Source organism: Melanaphis sacchari, unplaced genomic scaffold (assembly GCF_002803265.2).
Source record: "Melanaphis sacchari strain LSU unplaced genomic scaffold, SCAv2.0 Contig289_pilon_pilon, whole genome shotgun sequence".
NCBI classification, from domain to species: Eukaryota; Metazoa; Arthropoda; class Insecta; order Hemiptera; family Aphididae; genus Melanaphis; species Melanaphis sacchari.
In genome coordinates this window covers 1775-20986 of record NW_020271161.1, presented here as the reverse complement: position 1 = coordinate 20986, position 19212 = coordinate 1775, and the positions used below count along the sequence as shown (strand labels likewise).

The following is a 19212-nucleotide window of genomic DNA, read 5'->3' as shown; positions in this document are numbered from 1 at the left end:
TTAACAAAATTAAGTGGTCCAGGAGACCGCACCATACCATTAGCGTGATTTATTTTCACCATACCACTTACGGGTTAATACTGTTTAATTTAATGTAAGTGAATGATTGAATATCTAGTAGAGCTTTTGTAAAGTGATGTATATTTGGATGTGTGTTAGTAAATGACTGAGCTAAATGTGAGTGAAACGACTCGCATGCATTTGTAGTTAAATTCAATTCAGCGCTACATTGAGCCCAAATATTTGGTGGAAATAATGCTTCTTCTGTAGTGTATACTACGTTCCAAAAGAGAAGACACCGGTTTTGCGCAGCTCGAATGACGAGCGTAGCAACGCTTTACCACAATTTCCCCCACTACCATACGCCGATGATCATTTCCGAACTTTACCGACTATTGTCGATGTGTATACACCGAATTACAAAGAATGAAATCAATGCCGTACAACAAAATTAAACAAATACAAGTTACTGCGTAATAATAATCGGTTTCCCAAATAATTATGTCTGAATTATGCTTAGTCCTATATAAATAGCTGTACTTAAAAAAAAATTAATTTTATTAGCAAACATAATACTTATTAATAAGTCCATAATAAAAAATACGGAATTTATTATAGATTAAATTAGATATATCTGTATGATAAATATAAAATACACAAATATTGAAATAATAATGTACAAACGAGTAACTATATAATGTATAAAAAATAAAAATATTGTCAATAGTAAAAAAAAATCAGTCACATAAAATATATAAATTAAATATTTACACATAAATTAAAAAATAAAAATTGTCAATAGTAAAAAAACTTCAGTCACAAAATATACAAATTAAATATTTTATGTGACTGATTTTTTTTTACTATTGACAATTTTTTACAAATTAAATATTTACACAAAAATAAAAAAACATTAAAAATCAGAAAAATCAGAATCATCTTCGTCATCAGAATTGCCGATAGTTAGTACAACTCTCTGTTGTTCTGCCATCAGTTCATCAATCAAATTATCCATGTCCCAAAACTTGTCTTCTGCTTTCGTGGTGTGGCTGATAAAGTTTTTCCACATCTCAACAGTAACTTTTACAGTACCTTCGATTAGAAGATTATGTACGTCGGCTAGCTTAAAAGTTTTGTTGATGGCTTTTACGTGATCTTTGACGATAGACCAAGCTAATTCTATAGGATTTAGCTCACAGTGGTAGGGAGGTAAACGTAAGACTACTTTGTTTTGCTCCTTAACCATTTCGTCAATCACATAGGTTGAATACAAAGGTTTCAATCGTTTTACCACTTCTAATAACTCCGGAATTATCATCGAGTTATCGATTACCTCCCCTTTACTTGTGAGCCAATTGATGATGTCTGCCTTTCGCCATTGCGTAGTTGGACATTTCTCTTTTTTTCACTGAGTGATAAGGAGCGTTGTCCATCACAATTACACAATTTTCCTTGAGTCTCGGCAAAACACCTTCCAACCAATCACGAAAAGAATCCCCATTCATCTCGTCGTGATAGTCTTGGGTGTTTTTTTTGGATTCGAAACATAGAAGCCCACCTGGAACAAATCCGTCTTCGGACCCTATGTGAACTACTGTGAGTCGCTTCCCTTTACCTGTGGGATTGACTGCGCCTGTTGATAGTCTCTGGGAAAAAGCGTCTTGGCTAGATTGTACAGTATTGTCACTCCATATTCTGCTCGTAACATCTCCAGCATTTACCCAAGTTTCGTCGAGAAAATAAATTTGACGACCTTCTTCTCTGTATTTTCGTAAATCTCTAATGTACCGTCTTCGCCAAAGAATTATCTCGTTTTTTTCAAGTAACGCGCTGTTACGACCTCGTTTAGCATATTCGAATTCCATGGATTTCATTAATCGATATAATGATGTGCGGGAGAAATTTGGTAGACTTTTATCTTCATTAACTACCGTCAACATTTTATCTAACGTCGGCAGTTCACGATTAAACCAAAACTGATGGATTTTCCTTCTGATGGCATATTTATCAAAATCGTCTACTTTTGTTTCAACGTTTTTGAAAATTTTTATTTTGTTTGGCGAAGACACTGTTTTGTTTTCGCGATATTGGGCAATTGTGTTTGAAATTGTCTTTTGACCAATTCCCAATTCCTTAGAGAGGATTTCGCGCGCCTTTCTAACAGTCAAATTTGGATCGACTGCCAATTTGGATTTATACGCATTGATTATCATTTCACGTTGACGTGAACAAACAAACTAAAAAAAATAAATATATCTTGTTATCTACATTTTTATAAAAATGAAAATCGACTTTTTCAATTTTAAACTTTTTTAAATGAAGTGAGAAATTTAGTACTACAATAGTAATATTACTTAACATTTTTTTTTTAAATTTTTTATACTAATTTATCACAATAATAGTTTTTAAAAAAATGTTTGAAAGCGAGAATATTATTTACCAAGCACTGGATTTGCACAACATTAATTTTTATAAAAAACATTTCGAAATTTAAAATTGAAAGTATTTTAAAATTGTAGAATTATTTAATAAATTATTTTAAAACAATAAATGTATACCATATAATTTGTGTAATTAACTTTCGAGTTCATTATACCTTACTGGAAATAACGTAAAGTAGTATGAATAGTTTCATCGTAAAAAAAAGATAATATCTTTAAATTAATCTTTATATTTTTAAAATTGCATTGCATATAGTAAAATTAATAGTACCTACCAATATAAAATAAGTTTTAAGTTGTTAGTAGTTTTAAATTGTGTTTGAATTATTACATCGTATTGTATTTTATTTTCATATCCTACCTATCAAAATCGAATATTCACGTGTTGGGTTGATTTTTTTTTACAAAAGTTAAGTTTATAAATGAATAATGAGCAGTTTTATATTACGTAATTTCCAGTGTTGGTGAAATTACTATTTTTTGGTAATTAAATTACATTACTAATTCCTTATCAAAATTGTAACTAAATTTTTTTAAGTTAATTTTTTATTTATTTGGTAAATTTACATTTTTTTTGAGTTTAAAAAGTAATGTAATTACAAATATAAATAATTAATACTTCTATAATTACTTGTTGTTATTAAGAAAAAAATGTTTTAAGGCTACGGTACTGAGAAAGACTTAAAAAAGCAAAACATCATTTTAACTTTTAAATATGCAAAAATATGCAACATAGAATTTCACATTTAACATCTTAGGTTTTTAAAACAAATTAATAGCTCAAATATACGTCTCCAGATCCTCTAAAAAGAAATGTGTAAATGCTAGAAGTTATGAGTTCTGATCATTATAGTTACTAAAAATATACAATTTAACTATAATATTTTTTTATATTTTTATATTTTATTTTTTTAAATAGAAGTTTCTTTCGATCTTTCAAAATTAAACGGATTTCAATATTATTTTTTCTTCATATTACAAGTAAATAACTCTATGAAATAGCTGTTTTCAAATGTTCAAAAAAATGTAAGTGGTTTTTTATTATTTTTACTTTGACCAATATTAAAGGTAGGCAATTAGTCATATTTACATTGAAAAAACTGCATTACAATATCTGAATTATTTTTCGAATCACAACTACTGACATTCTAGTTAATTTACATACTGTATTGGTAACTGGTTCTTTAAAAAAAGTTTTTTATTATTTTCTCCGAATAACCTTTTATTGACTTAAGTCATTTCTCAAATTGGTGGTTCATATGCATACTCGCTATAATATATATTAAAATATTATCGTAAAAACTCGATATGTGATTTTGGATAAAATGCCCAAACACGTGTTATTGCCTACCAAACTATTAAATTGAATAACTGTAAATAATAGTTATTTGCCTTATAACTTATATAGTTATAAACAGTTCACATTTGTTACATAAAAGATAACGTAGTGAATTAAAATGCTGTATACCTATATTGAAATAAGTTTCAGACACAGATGCACAGTTTACAAAAAAAAGGTCATTTGGGCACAGTTGGTATGTCCTTATATGGATACAAAACGACTCATAAGGAAACAATAGAACATATCGGTTTACCACATGGTAATACGTTTTTGTGTTAAATATCCTAGAAAAAAAATATTTTATACGTGTCTCATGTATATCACAGAAAAACACTTTAATATAAAATAAATGTTATACTTAGGTGTATAAATTAGTTACAGTTACAAAATACTTTTTTATAGAAAAAAGTGGGTATCAGTATCTTGTTCAACAGTTTTATAAATATTTCTTTAACTAAATCTTTGTAATAGATGTTATAGTATAAAGCGTTAAATTTTTTAATTGGTAAAGAAGTAGTATTCGGTTTACTTTTTATTTAATTTTGTTAATGAAATGAATATAGTTTAAACATTAGTAATTTGTTTTTTCATGTTATATTTCGTATTTTTGATTATAAAATTTAATATATTTTATATAAGGCTTATAATCAACCATTGATTCAACTAATAACTTAAACCGCATGAACTTCATTTTTTTAATCGACTGTTTTTCAAAATTTAATTAAATTTCTTATATTATGTCACGTTTTTAAATTTGAATATTTGTTACTTTACGGCTTCTATGAAATGGTCGATATTCATTTTCTTAAACAATTGATTCAAGTTAAAAAAATATACATACCTTTCCTTTGATATTTTGTTTAACCGGCGACGAAAATTCTACTCCAGCCATTTCTTCTTCGGTAAACAAAATAAAATTAAAAAAATAATAATGAAAAATCAAATGCAATTTAGGTACTGAGCGTTTGCTAGTGACGGTGTGCTGCGTGTAAACAGGATATTACAAATGATACACACAAAAGATTGGAATTTGAATCGTTCGGTATAACGACCAGTCAAATATTTATCATCGGTTAGGAGCGCTAGCAACCATGCTAATCAAACAAGTGGTTCCCTGGGACAAAGTGGGGGATGCGCGCCGCCGAACGGAAACTGGTCGCCGCCCGGTGTCTTCTCTTTTGAAACGGAGTATAGGTGTCTAAAATATAATCTGAAAATTGTGTTAATTTTGAGTTTTCGGGCTTTATAGACATTAATTCCATTGCAAAAAAATTAGAAACATCTTCAGAGTCTAAAAATACTAATCCAAAGCAAATTCTAAGCCAATCACCTACTTCGGTTTTTTTTTTATAATCTTCAGTTAAACCAAATCTTTGGATTGCTCTCCACCAACTTTGTGTTACATGAAACCTACAACCCATTAATTTCGCATTTCGCCAAATTAAATCACATGCATTGTGTATTGCTTTTTCAAAATCAACAATGATTTCTTTTGGTTCAAAAACAAAACCATAAGATGAACATATTTCATTAATAATTTTAAAGCATTCAGAATAAGTGGACACGTGTTTATCTTTTAATACACAAAAACACAAAGGAACGTAATGGCCATTTAGGTATCCATGTATCGTAAACAACTGCAAAAATACTTTACGCAATATGTAAATGTTCCATCCATGTAAACAATTTCTGTTTTACACATAGCCTCAAAGTTTATTTTACAACAGAATATAATAATACCATTTTCTTTACTATTATATTGAAGACAATTTTCATTTCTACTCGTCATACATTGGGTTTCATTTAAAAAATTATGGACGTCAAATGAATTTATAGGTATTTTTGGTATTGTCTTTCTCCTAGTATTGTATAAATTTCTTTTAGCATAGTTTACATCTCTAACCTGTATTGTACTGTTATTTCCATCCAATGAACTTTCGTCTAATGCGTGTTTGATAATTTTCCTTGGTGCTACACAATTATTTTCTAAGGCCTTTCGTTTTGCTCCAGTACTAAGCACTTGTCGCTGAAGGCTATTTTCGGTTGACGCATCATGAGTATGTTCTGTTCGTTGAAATGTAATTAAACGATTTTCTCCAGAATTAATTGTTTTTAAAACCGCGGAACACTTTTTATTTTCACACCGCCACTTTTCTTCACCGGATTTTAAAATTGTTTGTTTGTAATATTTAAAATTATTCAAACAAAGCAACATATTTCCACGTTCACTGGTTAATTCACTTAATGTGTTCATTTTGAAATCAACGGACGCACTAAAATGTGTCTCCGAAAATATTTTATCGAATGCATTCGTTTCGCGATATTGCGATATGATTTTATCTGCGGTCGTTAAGATGAAGTTTAAGATAAGTCAGTCGAAAGTTGATGTGTATATTCTATACATATAGTTTTAATCTGTGGATTTTACCATCGGTGGAGTTTACGTGTTTTCAGGTCAAAAATACGTATCGGTGGAGTTTACATTTTTTTTCAGGTAAAAAAAATGTATCGGTGGAATTTACATGTTATAAATCCAACCCTAAAATCAACTACCTGTAAATCGGCGGAGTTTACAATCGCCCCTTAAAACACGAAAGACGGCAGATGAGATACCAAATGCGTTCTCAACAGTTCGTCGTGCACGACTCAAACGGTAATTAAATACTCTTTCTTTTGTACCTTTATCGTGGGTTCCAGAATACGGTTTCATAATATGATTTGTTAAGGCAAAAGCCCCATCTGCAAGAATAACGAATGGTATGTCTACATTTTTCCCTGGCAAAGGTACTGGTGAGGTCAAATTTAATTTTCCGCTTTTTATTTTTTTGTTTAATTCAGAATTTTTGAACACTCCTCCGTCCGAAATACATCCTTGACACCCAATATCGACAAAGAGAAAATTGTAGTCAGCATCGACTAATGCAAACAATACAATGCTAAAACAAGATTTATAATTGAAATACTGGGTACCACTGTTCATTGGAGATTGCAAGACTACGTGTTTTCTATCCATAGAACCAATACAATTAGGATAATTCCATGTCGTTTCAAATTGTTTTGAAATATTAAGCCACTCATTTAACGTGGAAGGCATCTACATTAAAAAAAAAAATTAAGTTAAAACGTTAAGTTAATCAACTCATATCCCAATAAACATTTTGTAATTTTAAACATTAAATGTATCATTTAAATACATTAATAATTAAATATTGAAATATTAATGTTTTAATTAATATTTAATAAAGGTTAAAAATAACAATCTATTAATATAAAGCTAATTTAACATTTCTTTGAATGTTTAAAAATGAAATATTTAAAATTCAACATTTAACTAAATCTTGTATTAGATTTGAGGCGTGGCGAGGCAAAGTGATCTAAGTGCCAAAAATTGAAAAATACTTTTTTTTACACCAAAATGATCTATGTGCCCATACCAATACTGTGTAAAGAGATCTATCTCCAAACTATCAATAAATTGTTGGTAAGCAATATTATAGATGGAGCTGTCTGTATGTCCACACATGGCATTCGCTCTAATTGATCTAAGTCCATTCATGCTATTTTTATTTTTGTCGTTGTTATTATTGACATTTTTGCTATCAGTCCTCAAAAAGTGACAATTCTTGTTAAAAGAAAAAAAGCTGGTTTTACTACTTTTAAAGACAAACGCGGTGGGGTAAAAACGTTCAAATATACTTTAAAGGACAGGCAAATGGTTAAAAACCATATTAATAGCTTTCCCAGAGACGAAAGTCATTACAGTCGGGCCAAGTCAGAAAAAGACTACTTAAGTCCGGATCTAAACATAAACAGAATATACTTGGCTTACAAAGTTAAAAATTCTGAGACAACGATTTCGTATAAATTTTTTCGATCTGTTTTTTTAAAAGACTTTCTTAAGCTTTCATTTAAAAGACCAAGAGTGGATACGTGCAAAACGTGTGATGTTCTTGATCTTAAACGAAAGGACAATAACGTACTGGTAGCCTCATCAGGTAAGACAGAACTTGAATTACACCATCGTAAAGTCGATGCTGTCACCGAAGCTATTAAAGTTGATGCTGCGAAAAGTACATTACCTGGAAGTCAAACGTGTACTATTACTATGGATCTACAAAAAGTCTACCCACTGCCTAAACTATCCCATACTAGCATGTATTACAGTCGTCAGCTTTCATGCTTTAACTTTGGAATTCATGTAACAGACACATCCAATGGCATCATGTGCGTGTGGCATGAGGGGCAATAAGGGCGAGGAGGGAACCAAATTGCCTCATGTTTAATGAAAGCTATTAATTCAGGACATCTCTCTTCCTACAAACGTCATCTAACAGTTTGGAGTGATAACAGTGCAGGGCAACTTAAAAATAGGATGCTTCTTTTCCTTTACATATGGTTGGTTGTCAATGGCACATTTGATACGATTGAACATACATTTTTTATATCAGGTCATAGCTACTCAGCTTCAGATAGAGACTTTGCTACAATTGAAAAACGAGCTAAACGATCTAAGTTATTCAATGTGAACGATGTAAAGCGTGTTATTCGCAGCTCTAGACTTGACAGACCGTTCAAGGTTATTGACATGGGGAAAAAAACATTTTTTGATTTTGACACTGCCTCTGCAAAATTTTTGGATACATCGAAGCTGGGAATAAGTAAAGTTGCTTAGTTGAAAGTGACAAAAGATAGCCCAGGAATCGTTTATTTTAAGAACAATTTTAGTTCCCTATTGCCGTTTCAAACATGTAACATTTTTAAACGAGGAATACAAATTGAAAACCTTATAAATGCAGAAATTGAAAGTCTTCCGGGTGTAGTGCCACTAAAAGAAACGAAGAAAAAAGACCTCCAAGCTATGTTACAGTATTTAAGTGAAGAAAATAGGTTGTATTTTGAAAAAATATTAAGTGCTTAAACTGTTGGACATAGATCATTTCTGACACTCTTATTCTTTAAAATATTTGTTTTTTATAATTTGTCAAAATTTTTTTTATAATTTGTTAAATCTTATACTTCATGATTTATCAAAATTTGAAAAATAAAAATTTAATTGTTTTTGTAAATTTGGGACAGTTTTTATTGATTTGCCAAAAAATTAAATTTTGGCACTTAAATCACTTTGCCTTGCCACGCCTCATTTCTATTTTAAAGTTTGAAATTAATCATTAAATATAATATTTAAAAGTTAATGTTTAAATAACCATTATCATTTTGTTCACGTTTAAATGTTTAGCTACCTTAAATACTAAATATTTATTTTTCATGGTTTAATAAACATTAAAATATGTTTTACATAAATTATGATATAAAGATTTAAATACTGTTGTTTAAGTAATAATTTGTATTTAATTTCTCTTTAAACTTTAATATTTTACTAATAAATTGTAGGTTTATAAATCAATGTTAAATTTAACATTATTTTTTTGTTTGTGTTTCAACGTTTAGGAACCTTAAATACTAAATATCTAAATATTTTTTTTTGTTGTGGCTTAATATAAACATTAATCGAAGTTTACATAATTAATTAATTAGTTTACATAATCAAAAAATATATTGTAGCCAAACTTTTATGCTTTTTTTCTAAATATTGAACCAGTTTTCGACAAAATCGAATTTTTTATTTTGCTATAACTTAAAAACTAATCGATGTAAATACTTGAAATTTTCACCAAATGTTTATGTTAGCGTTCTCCATACACAGTTAAATTTTCAAAGAATTTTGACTTTTTTTGAGTTATTTATAGACAATTGAAATTTTTAATTTTTTTTAGTATTTTTTTTTAAAATAACGATAAAATTTTTTCAGTCGGCCGGAAAATCTTGAAAATTTAATACAAGGTTTTTTATAAGTTTTTCTTAAAGTGATAAAAAAAAATCCGAAATCGTTAGTCACAATTTTTTTTTATACGTGCTTAAAGTTCGAATTTATACGAAATATGTCAAAATTGCGAAAATATGCAAGTAATTTTGTGGTTGAAAAATCGTAAATTTTTTTTCTTTTATAACTAAGTTTTGAAAATTTGGTACAAGGTTTTCCATACATTTTTCTTCAATTATCTGTATAAAAAAACTCTACCGGATTCAGACAAAAAATTTTTATGAGTGTTTGAAATTTAATTTTTTACAAAACCGCGTTAAATAACGGTTTAGCCTCAAACGATTTTTAATATTTGTTGTTATTCAAATAGTATAAGTCGTAAATACTTGAAAATTTTACCAGTTATTTAGATTACCATTTTCTTTACGTGATTTGATTTTCAAAATATTTTGACTTTTTTCGTGCTATTTATAGACATTTGAAATAATCATTTTTTTAATTTTTTTTTTTATAAATGTTAATAAGACCATGTTAACCTAACCATTGTATTAAATTTTAAATTATTTTAACTGAGTGAAACAATTATTATCGACAATAATTAAAAAAAAAAAAAAAACATTCACCATTGTGATATCAATAAATTCATCGCTCCGCTAACACGCTCGCAAATATTTTGAAAATGTATTAAGAGGACGCCACACACCCGAAATATTTTACCGAAAATACGTTTCACGCGGGATCAGTGTTTGAAGCGTGTGGTAATATAATGGATACCAAATTTTCACACTATATAGGTCAAAAGTTTATCTATGTCATAGCGTCGTTTTTTTTTTTTTTAACTTAACTCAATATTTTTAAATTTAATTTTGAAAAAACATAAAAAAAACAAATTTTCAAAACCTTTTTAAAGGTAGAACTAATAAGATATCGAAAAAAAAAACGACGCTATGACACAGGTAAACTTCTGATCTATACTGTGTGAAAATTTGGTGTTGATACTATTACCACACGCTTCAAACACTGAGCTCGCATGAAACGTGTTTTTCTTTCAACATTTTATAAAACCGTAGTTTCGACTTTTCGTCGTCTACAGCAGTGCTGCAACAACCCGTGGCGTTTTGGTGAACAAGATTTCCCCCACCCCCATACATACATAAACATATCGTTATCGGTCCGGTGCCCGACGTCTGGGGTTCCGTCGGCGATTCTAAGAATAGAGTTTTAACACTATTTCAGACTATTAATAAAAATAATAATAACAGAATTATTGATATAGACAAATTCTACGATTATTATCTATGGTGTTTGATATAAATTAGATAATCAATTAAACTGTTCAGTCTGTCATTAGCTTATCGTATAAGTATTGAGTCTTGTGAATTTGTGATTTTGATTTATAAAATGTAAAGTGTTTTTCAAGAGTCAAGAACGTTATTATAATATTTGCGATGTCTCCAAAAAAAAATAGAACTATTAAAAGATCTACGAGAAGAGTAACTTTAAGTACTCGTATGAAAAAAGTTCGTGGGGGCAATCAACAAAACCTACAGTAAGTATATAATAATATTATATTATATAGTATATACTATACCAATAATAAATATCTAATGTACCTAAAAAATTATACATTTTTAACTACAAAATAATTTGCAAATATTCGTGATTTTGACGAATTTGTCAATAATTGAACTTCAAACGCATATGAAAAAAAGCGGGTAAGTGGATGTCGCTCTACTGTATATTAGGGAGTGGGGTGGATCTCGGTCATAGAGTAGGTCACTATAATGTGTTTGTTAAATTTGAATGCAATGATAGTTATTATTGTATACGAAAAACGATTCTGAACGGAGATGATTTCTCTTTCAGTCAGAGTTTTTTTTACAAATATTTGAAGAAAAATGTATGGAGAACCTTGTACCAAATTTTCAAAACTTAGTTATGAAAGAAAAAATTTTTACGATTTTTCATCCACAAAATTACTTGCAAATTTTCGCAATTTTGACATATTTCGTATAAATTCGAACTTTACGCACTTATAAAAAAAAATTGTGACCAACGATTTTGGATTTTTTTTTTATGATTTTAAGAACAACTTATAAGAATCCTTGTATTAAATTTTAAAGATTTTCTGGCCGGCCAAAAAAATTTTATCGTTATTTTAAAAAAAATACTAAAAAAAATTAAAAATTTAATTCAAAATACTTTGAAAATTTAACAGTGTATAGAAAACACTAACATAAACATTTGGTGAAAATTTCAAGTATTTACAGTGATTAATTTTTGAATTACAACAATATAAAAAAATCGATTTGGTCGAAAAATGGTGTTGCGTAAAAATTCCCGTTTTTCTGTCACATTTTTTTTGTTTTTCTCGATTTTTTTTAAAACTGTTGGAAAATGTTTACTCTTCACCTCTATAATGCACCAAGGATATTCACTTTGCCATCGGAAACCACCCCTGAAGTTGATTTTTCCATATTTTGTCAATTTATGAACTTTAAATGCTTAGAAAAAAAAACTGTGACTAAGGATTTTTAATATTTTTCATTGTAACAATAAATTAGGAGCATTGTATTAAATTGTCTAGCTTTTTTACCTAACAAATGAAATTGTATAGACATCTATAGAACAAAAACCTAAAAAAATTGGAAACTGAAAATGTTCGTAAACAGCTCAAGATAAATCAAAATATTTTTAAGATGTTATGGTGTATAGAAAATGTTGGTTTTGAGAAAAAATTCGCGTTTTTCCTTAATTTTTCACGGCGCTTTTGAAAACTATACTGGGGAATTTTTACTCTTGACCTCCCCCCTCCCCCCAAGTTCCAACTGGATTCACTTTGCTATCAGAAAAGGTACTGCTAAAGAAAATCGAAACATTTTTACTGCTCTAAAAGGTGGTGACAGACAAAAAATAAAAAAAAAAAAACATTCATCATTGTAAATTTGTAAAATCAATAGGTACATTCAAAAATTATCAAAATGCATAGGCACAATATTTTATTTCGACTAGTAATTCTGGACACAGACACAAAAAATATCAATATAATATTCATTACTCCGTTCATCGTAAAATTCTAAAATGTTATGTTCATTATGTTGTATAGAATTAAAAATAAAAATCATCTATTAGAAACACCAGAACCAATGAACTTAGGTATATCTGATACTTCTGTTATGACTGATCAACCAGCTATTAATGTTGACTGCATAATACAATCGCAGTTGAAAACTTGTGGCTTTTCGCTTGTCAGTACTCCACGCAAAGATATAAATGCTGATGCAAATAGTTCAGAAGTGGAATTGTTTGGTATATCAGATCCCAATATTTCTGCCATTACTAACACTGCTTTACCTATCGAGTATGAAGATTCAAGAGAAGACGATACTATTATTACAATGTACTTATATATTATTATTATTATCATATACTACCTATACTTACGACTGTACATACTTGTTCAAATATGTTATAACTTATAAGCGATTTTAAATATTTCTTAGGTCACTCGAAGGTCGTAGGATTGTTGATATACAACATATATTCGCACAAATTCAACAGAGTAAACATGACAAATTTGACTGTTCATTCATTGACATGGAATTTCAGAAAGAAATTCGTAAAGGATTCAATTCAATATTTCAATTTAAGTGCAAAATGTGTGGTATAAAATCTTCAATTAATTCGGAAAATATTAATGAACCCAAGTACTTAGGAATTAACCTTGCAGTTATTAATGGTACTTTGGCTGTCGGTATGTATTTTAGAATTCTATAATAAATAAAATATTTACTTTATACCTGTATATTTTATAGTTTAGAGGTTAGGTTAGGTCAGTGGCGTATTTTGGATAATTTTTTTTTTTTTTTTTTGGAAGGGGGGTGTCTTACATTTTAGGGAACCCCTAAAACCCGTTTTTAGAATTATTTACTGATAAAAAAGACACATCCCCCTCAGAAAAAAATAAAAATATGCCACTTATAGGTAGGTAATACCTATTAGGTATATAGACATTTTTTAAAATGTATTTTATATTATTTCCCTTTATGTTTATACAGGAATAGGTCAAACTCAACTTAGTGAATTTTGCGCCTCAGTAGAAATTCCTTCGTTATCGTCAACCTCATACTTAAAAAAATTATCTACTGTGAGCGATGCTGTTAATGACGCTCTTATCGAGGAGTTGAAAAAAGCTGGCGAAGAAGAGCGACGAATAGCTATAGAAAGCGGAAATGTTGATGAGCAAGGAATCCCTATGTGCACTGTTATTGCGGATGGACAATGGTCCAAAAGAAGTTATAAGACGAAGTTCAATGCATTTTCTGGAGCTGTAAGATATATTTTAATTGTTATCATACAAAAGTGAAATAATAATTTTATTTTAATGTAGGCCGCAATCATTGGTTTAAAAACAAAAAAGGTTCTGTTTGTTGGTGTACGAAATCGTTACTGTTGTGTTTGCCAACGAGCTAATGTTGAAAAAGAAAAACCCCCTAGCCATTTATGTTTTCTGAATTGGAAAAAAACATCGACTGCAATGGAAGCCGATTCTATTTTAGATGGGTTTACACATAGCCTCAGTATGCATGGTCTAAAATACAACAAACTTATCGGTAAATAATTTACTAATTAAATTCATTTATTTCATTTATTAATTATTAATATATTTAAAAAATTACATTTGATTTCAATTGTTTATAATATTAAATTAGGTGATGGTGACAGTAGTGTAACCAAAAGGTTAAACGATGTGTTACCTTACGGAAGCGATTTTAAAGTTAAAAAAATTGAATGTCGGAATCACCTACTAAGAAATTACTGCACCAAACTGATGGCACTCACGAAACGAACCGACTACCCAATAACTGTCAGAAAATGCATTGTTAAAAATATTGTACGTTTTCGTTCTGACATAACAAAAGCAACAGATTATCATTTAAATAACCGCGGTTCATCTATTCAACAAAAAATTGCAGGTATTTTTAAGAATATTATGATTGATTATAATAGGTGTATGATGACTGTTACTATTATAATTATTAAAAATTGAAAAGATAATATTATGTTATACACCTATCTCAAAATATTTAGAACATTTTATTAAATTTTCGTATAAATAGAAAGAAATCACTTAATAAAATAAATAATCTATGAAAATTATAAAAATAAAATTATATGATTAGTAACAGTTACCTTAAAACAAATAACGCTATCGATCATAGGACAATATAGGTAAATATGTATTATTATTATTTATTATATTACTTATTTTTAGAACTAAGACGAGATATATCAAACAGTGTTTATCACAGACTTGGTGAACACAAGAACTGTGCTCAATATTTTTATTCTGGTCCGAAATTGGGTGAAATGAATCTTGTTCCTGATGCTGAGAAAGCAGGAATGATGGGACATATTCGGAACATAGTGTACAGACTATCAGTTAATGCAGATAGCCTTATAGAAAATGTAGACAATAACCCATGCGAGCAATTAAATAGCTTGATTAATAAACATGTTGGAGGCAAAAGAATTAATTTCACACAAAAAAATAACTACACTACTAGAGTCGAGGCAGCTGTAGTGGCATTTAATTCAAAAAACTATTTACGAGTTGTACATAAAAAAATAGTTTTCAAAAGCCCAGGTATAAATTTAAAACGTATTTATTGTTTTAATTATTAATACAATTAATTATAATTTAATTTAATATATTTAGGTATGTTTGCTAAACGATATTTAAAAAACATTGACAGAATTAGAAAAAATACAACTATAGTAAGGAAACGATTATTTGAAAGTGGCAAAAAACGATCTAAATTAACTACAACTCGATTTAGTGGACCGGATATGCACTATGGTTTAGCAGAACCCTTAGATGATATTCTTACCAAGAAAGAATTAAGTAGAAATCAAAATTTATTTTTTAAAAAATTGGAAAAAGTTGATCGAAAAGAACTTGAATGTACTACAAAAGAACAAAGTCATAGCCAAGACTGGTACAATGAAAGAAGGAAGAGGCTTACTGCATCAAATTTCGGTGACATATGTAAAATGCGAGAGAATACAAGTTGCCGAAAAAAAGTATTGAGTCTTCTTTATGGGTCAAATATTACATCGAGAGAAATTTCTTATGGTATTGAAATGGAACCTCAAGGTAGAGCTCAATTCGAAGTTTTAAGTGGAAAGACTGTTGAGTTATGTGGATTATTTGCCGATAAAGAATTTCCTTTTTTAGCAGCAAGTCCTGGTAATTATTAGTATGCGTTTTTGGTACCTACATATATTTAAAAAAGTCATTAAATGTATTACATTACATTTTATTATTCAGATGGTTTGGTTGGAGAAAATGGAATAGTAGAAATAAAATGTCCATTTGTGGCAATAAATACCTTAAACGCCGTTGACGCTGTGAAAAATAAACTAGTAAGTATTTTTTGTTTACGTAATTGAATTATTATTGTATTAATAAGCCAATATAATATGCTTCTTTTTAGTTAAAATACTGCAACATCACGAATGACAACAGAATTGAACTTAAACGCGAGCATAAATATTATTACCAAGTTATGGGACAAATGCGAATAACAAATCGCAGACTGTGTTACTTTGTAGTGTATACCCCTAATTGGACAAGTATACAGGAAATTCAATATGACGAAGTATTTTGGAACACAAAAATGGCCGAAAAACTTAAAAGGTAAAAATTAATTTTATTAGTAGGTAACATAGTTATTAATTAGATTACAACAAATTGTAAAATTATTATTTTTTAGGTTTTACATGGAATGTTTATTACCAGAAATTGTCGACCCACTTTATGGTAGACGCTTCGAAATCACGGATATTAGAGAACCCGAATATATAAAGGAGGCACAAAGAAAAAAATTAAAATAGTAATAATATTCTAGGTATATCTATTGTACTCAGTACCTATGTGTATCAAATTATATTAAAGTTCATAATATTATTATAATGTTGTTTTTATATTTCAAATGTTGTTGAGTGCTAAAATATAATAATCCACAACTATTTATTATTATTAAAAAAGAAACACAAAAAGCGGGTAAGTGGATGTTTTAGATTCTAAACGGAGTGATGAATGTATTGATTTTACAATGATGTGTGTGTTAGATTCTGAACGGAGTGATGAATGTATTGATTTTACAATGATGTGTGTTTTTTTTTTTTTTTGTGTCTGTGTACAGCATAACTAGTCGAAAAAATGCTTCAATTTCAAACTTCAGGAGTGGTTTCCGATGGCAAAGTGAATATCCTTGGTGCATTATAGAGGTGAAAAGTTAAAATTTTCCAACAGTTTTCAAAAAAATCGAGAAAAACAAAAAAAAAGTGAAAGAAAAACGGGAATTTTTACGCAAAACCAGTTTTCGACCAAATCGATTTTTTTATATTGTTGTAATTCAAAAACTAATCACTGTAAATACTTGAAATTTTCACCAAATGTTTATGTTAGTATTCTATATACACGGTTAAATTTTCAAAGTGTTTTGACTTTTTTTGAGCTATTCATAGACAATTCTTTATGATTCTACATTTTGGGAATCTAAAATGATTCATAAACTTAAAGCGTAAGTGAAATATATATATATAATTAATAATTACAATTAAGACTTATATTAAAAATAATACTGTAACATAAAATATTTTTAATGTTATTTGTTTTATATTTTATTTACAATGTTTACTATCGGAAATAGTACAACCACTTTACCCAACTAGAATGCTAAAAAGTGATATACGAGAACGAGAGAAAGCCAAGTAATATAACTAGTAGTGTGGTACCTACATATAAAGTTTTATAAATAAAAATATGAAATATCTAACTTTATTAGTTATTACTTGCATTATAAACTGTATCTAATTATTCTAATTATATTTCCATAACCAATTTATTTCCTTTCAGAAAAATTTTGTTTTATTGTATTGGTATCAATATGCGCATATTAAAGTAAACAAGAGTTTTATTTATTAATTACAAACTAATAAATATATTATTGAATACACGCGTAATTCATAATATCTTTGTTATTACTTATTAGTTATTAGTAAATCGTAGGTTTCAAATGATTGTAAGTAAGATAGGTAGAAAAGTAGAACCTTATAAAAAATAGATGACTGATGTGTGAAAAGTGTATAATATTTAGAAATACGCAAAAAATGTAATTTAAAAAATATACCTATGAGGTAGCGGTATAACGTAAAATAATATTAAATTCAATTAATTAACCTACAATATCATAATATTTAGATATTTAGGTAATATTAGTTTAGAATACAGTTATAATGTTATATATTAGATATTAAATACATTTTTTATGAAGTAAGTATTTAATAATGCAATAAATACGAGCCGCGTATAGGTACGCATGAATACTAAAAATATTACGGCGGCATAATATACGTGTTACATGTATGCATTTTATACTTACGCGATCCGTCAAAGACGAAGGTTGAGAAAATAATAAACGTCGCTCCCGAATGAGCAAAATCGTCGGCCAGCCACCGACTGTGAGTAGTGGGCGTGGTTTAAACGCCGCGCGCTTGCGGATCATGAAAACACCTAACAGCGCGTTCTCTCGGCCGTTGTATACGTTTTGCTTTCGGTGTAGCGTCCTCTTAATAATGAATAATACCATGTATAATACGATATATGTATAATATATTCACACGTATTGTAATTTACATCACGATGTGTTACAGGTATTATTATTTAATTTAATATATTTATTGTTATTTTTTATTTTAGATTCCAAGTGAGGCAAGAGATATGTGTGCTTCACCATATACTGGAATTGAAAGAGAAACATCCACAGACACAAGCGATGTTTTTATGTCAGAGGAGGATACACTTGATCCAAGTGAAACACAAACATTTCCACAACAACAACAATTTGTATCTGCAAATAACAATGAGTTCACTTGCCAAAGTCCAGTTCAGCCTCCAAAAGGAAAAAAACGAAAAATTTTAGCTAATACAGACTCCAGAATTGATGAAGCATTTGATATTTTAAAGAAATCTGCTTCGAACATCGAATTAAGTCAACAACCACCCGATGAGTGTACTACATATGGAACTCATATAGGAAACAAACTTCGAAATTACACTCCAAAAACAATATCATTTGTTCAGTATTATTTCAACAATATACTTTTTGAGGTAGATATGGGAAAATTTGATGGGAACGTAAGCAATATCAGTTCATCTTTACCGATATTTGATGGTAATCCACCTCCAACAACACATACTTCAAGTCAAACTTCTTCTCCTCATATTATTTATCAAAATTTGCCACAAGCACAACAATCTACATCAAACTCAGTTAATTTCAATCCAATATATTAAACATCAGATGGGTCCTCTTTAGAATCAACATACCTAGGTTAGGTATGTTATATTCCTTATATAATACTTTTATTAATTTTAATGAAAAAGTTTTATATTCTTTGTTTTTATTTTAATTTTGACGAAATAGTATATTTTGTTTTTTATTTTTTAATTTTGACGAAAAAGTATGTCTTGTTTTTTATGTTTTAATTTTGACGAAAACGGAAAAAGTATGTTTTGTTTTTTAAATATTGTTTTAATT

At 28.8% G+C, this 19212-nt stretch overlaps 1 protein-coding gene and 1 pseudogene across 1 annotated transcript; both read left to right on the top strand.

The window, feature by feature from the left end:
- The window catches only part of LOC112595577, a 26644-nt pseudogene extending 7634 nt beyond the window's left edge, over positions 1–19010 (top strand).
- Positions 14714–16501, top strand: LOC112595579. Its single transcript, XM_025340829.1, has 3 exons — positions 14714–14743; positions 16168–16304; positions 16381–16501. Exons 2-3 carry the CDS (start codon positions 16174–16176, stop codon positions 16499–16501), a joined length of 252 nt encoding a protein of 83 aa, XP_025196614.1. The 5' UTR covers positions 14714–14743; positions 16168–16173.
- Positions 19011–19212: the final 202 nt, after the last annotated feature.

Excerpts from the sequence above, each read along its gene's own strand:
- LOC112595579 (XM_025340829.1), top strand. The coding sequence starts at position 16,174 with ATGGGACAAATGCGAATAACAAATCGCAGACTGTGTTACTTTGTAGTG. Across the intron at positions 16,305-16,380 it reads ATGGCCGAAAAACTTAAAAG|GTTTTACATGGAATGTTTAT; the intron begins GTAAAAATTAAT and ends ATTATTTTTTAG.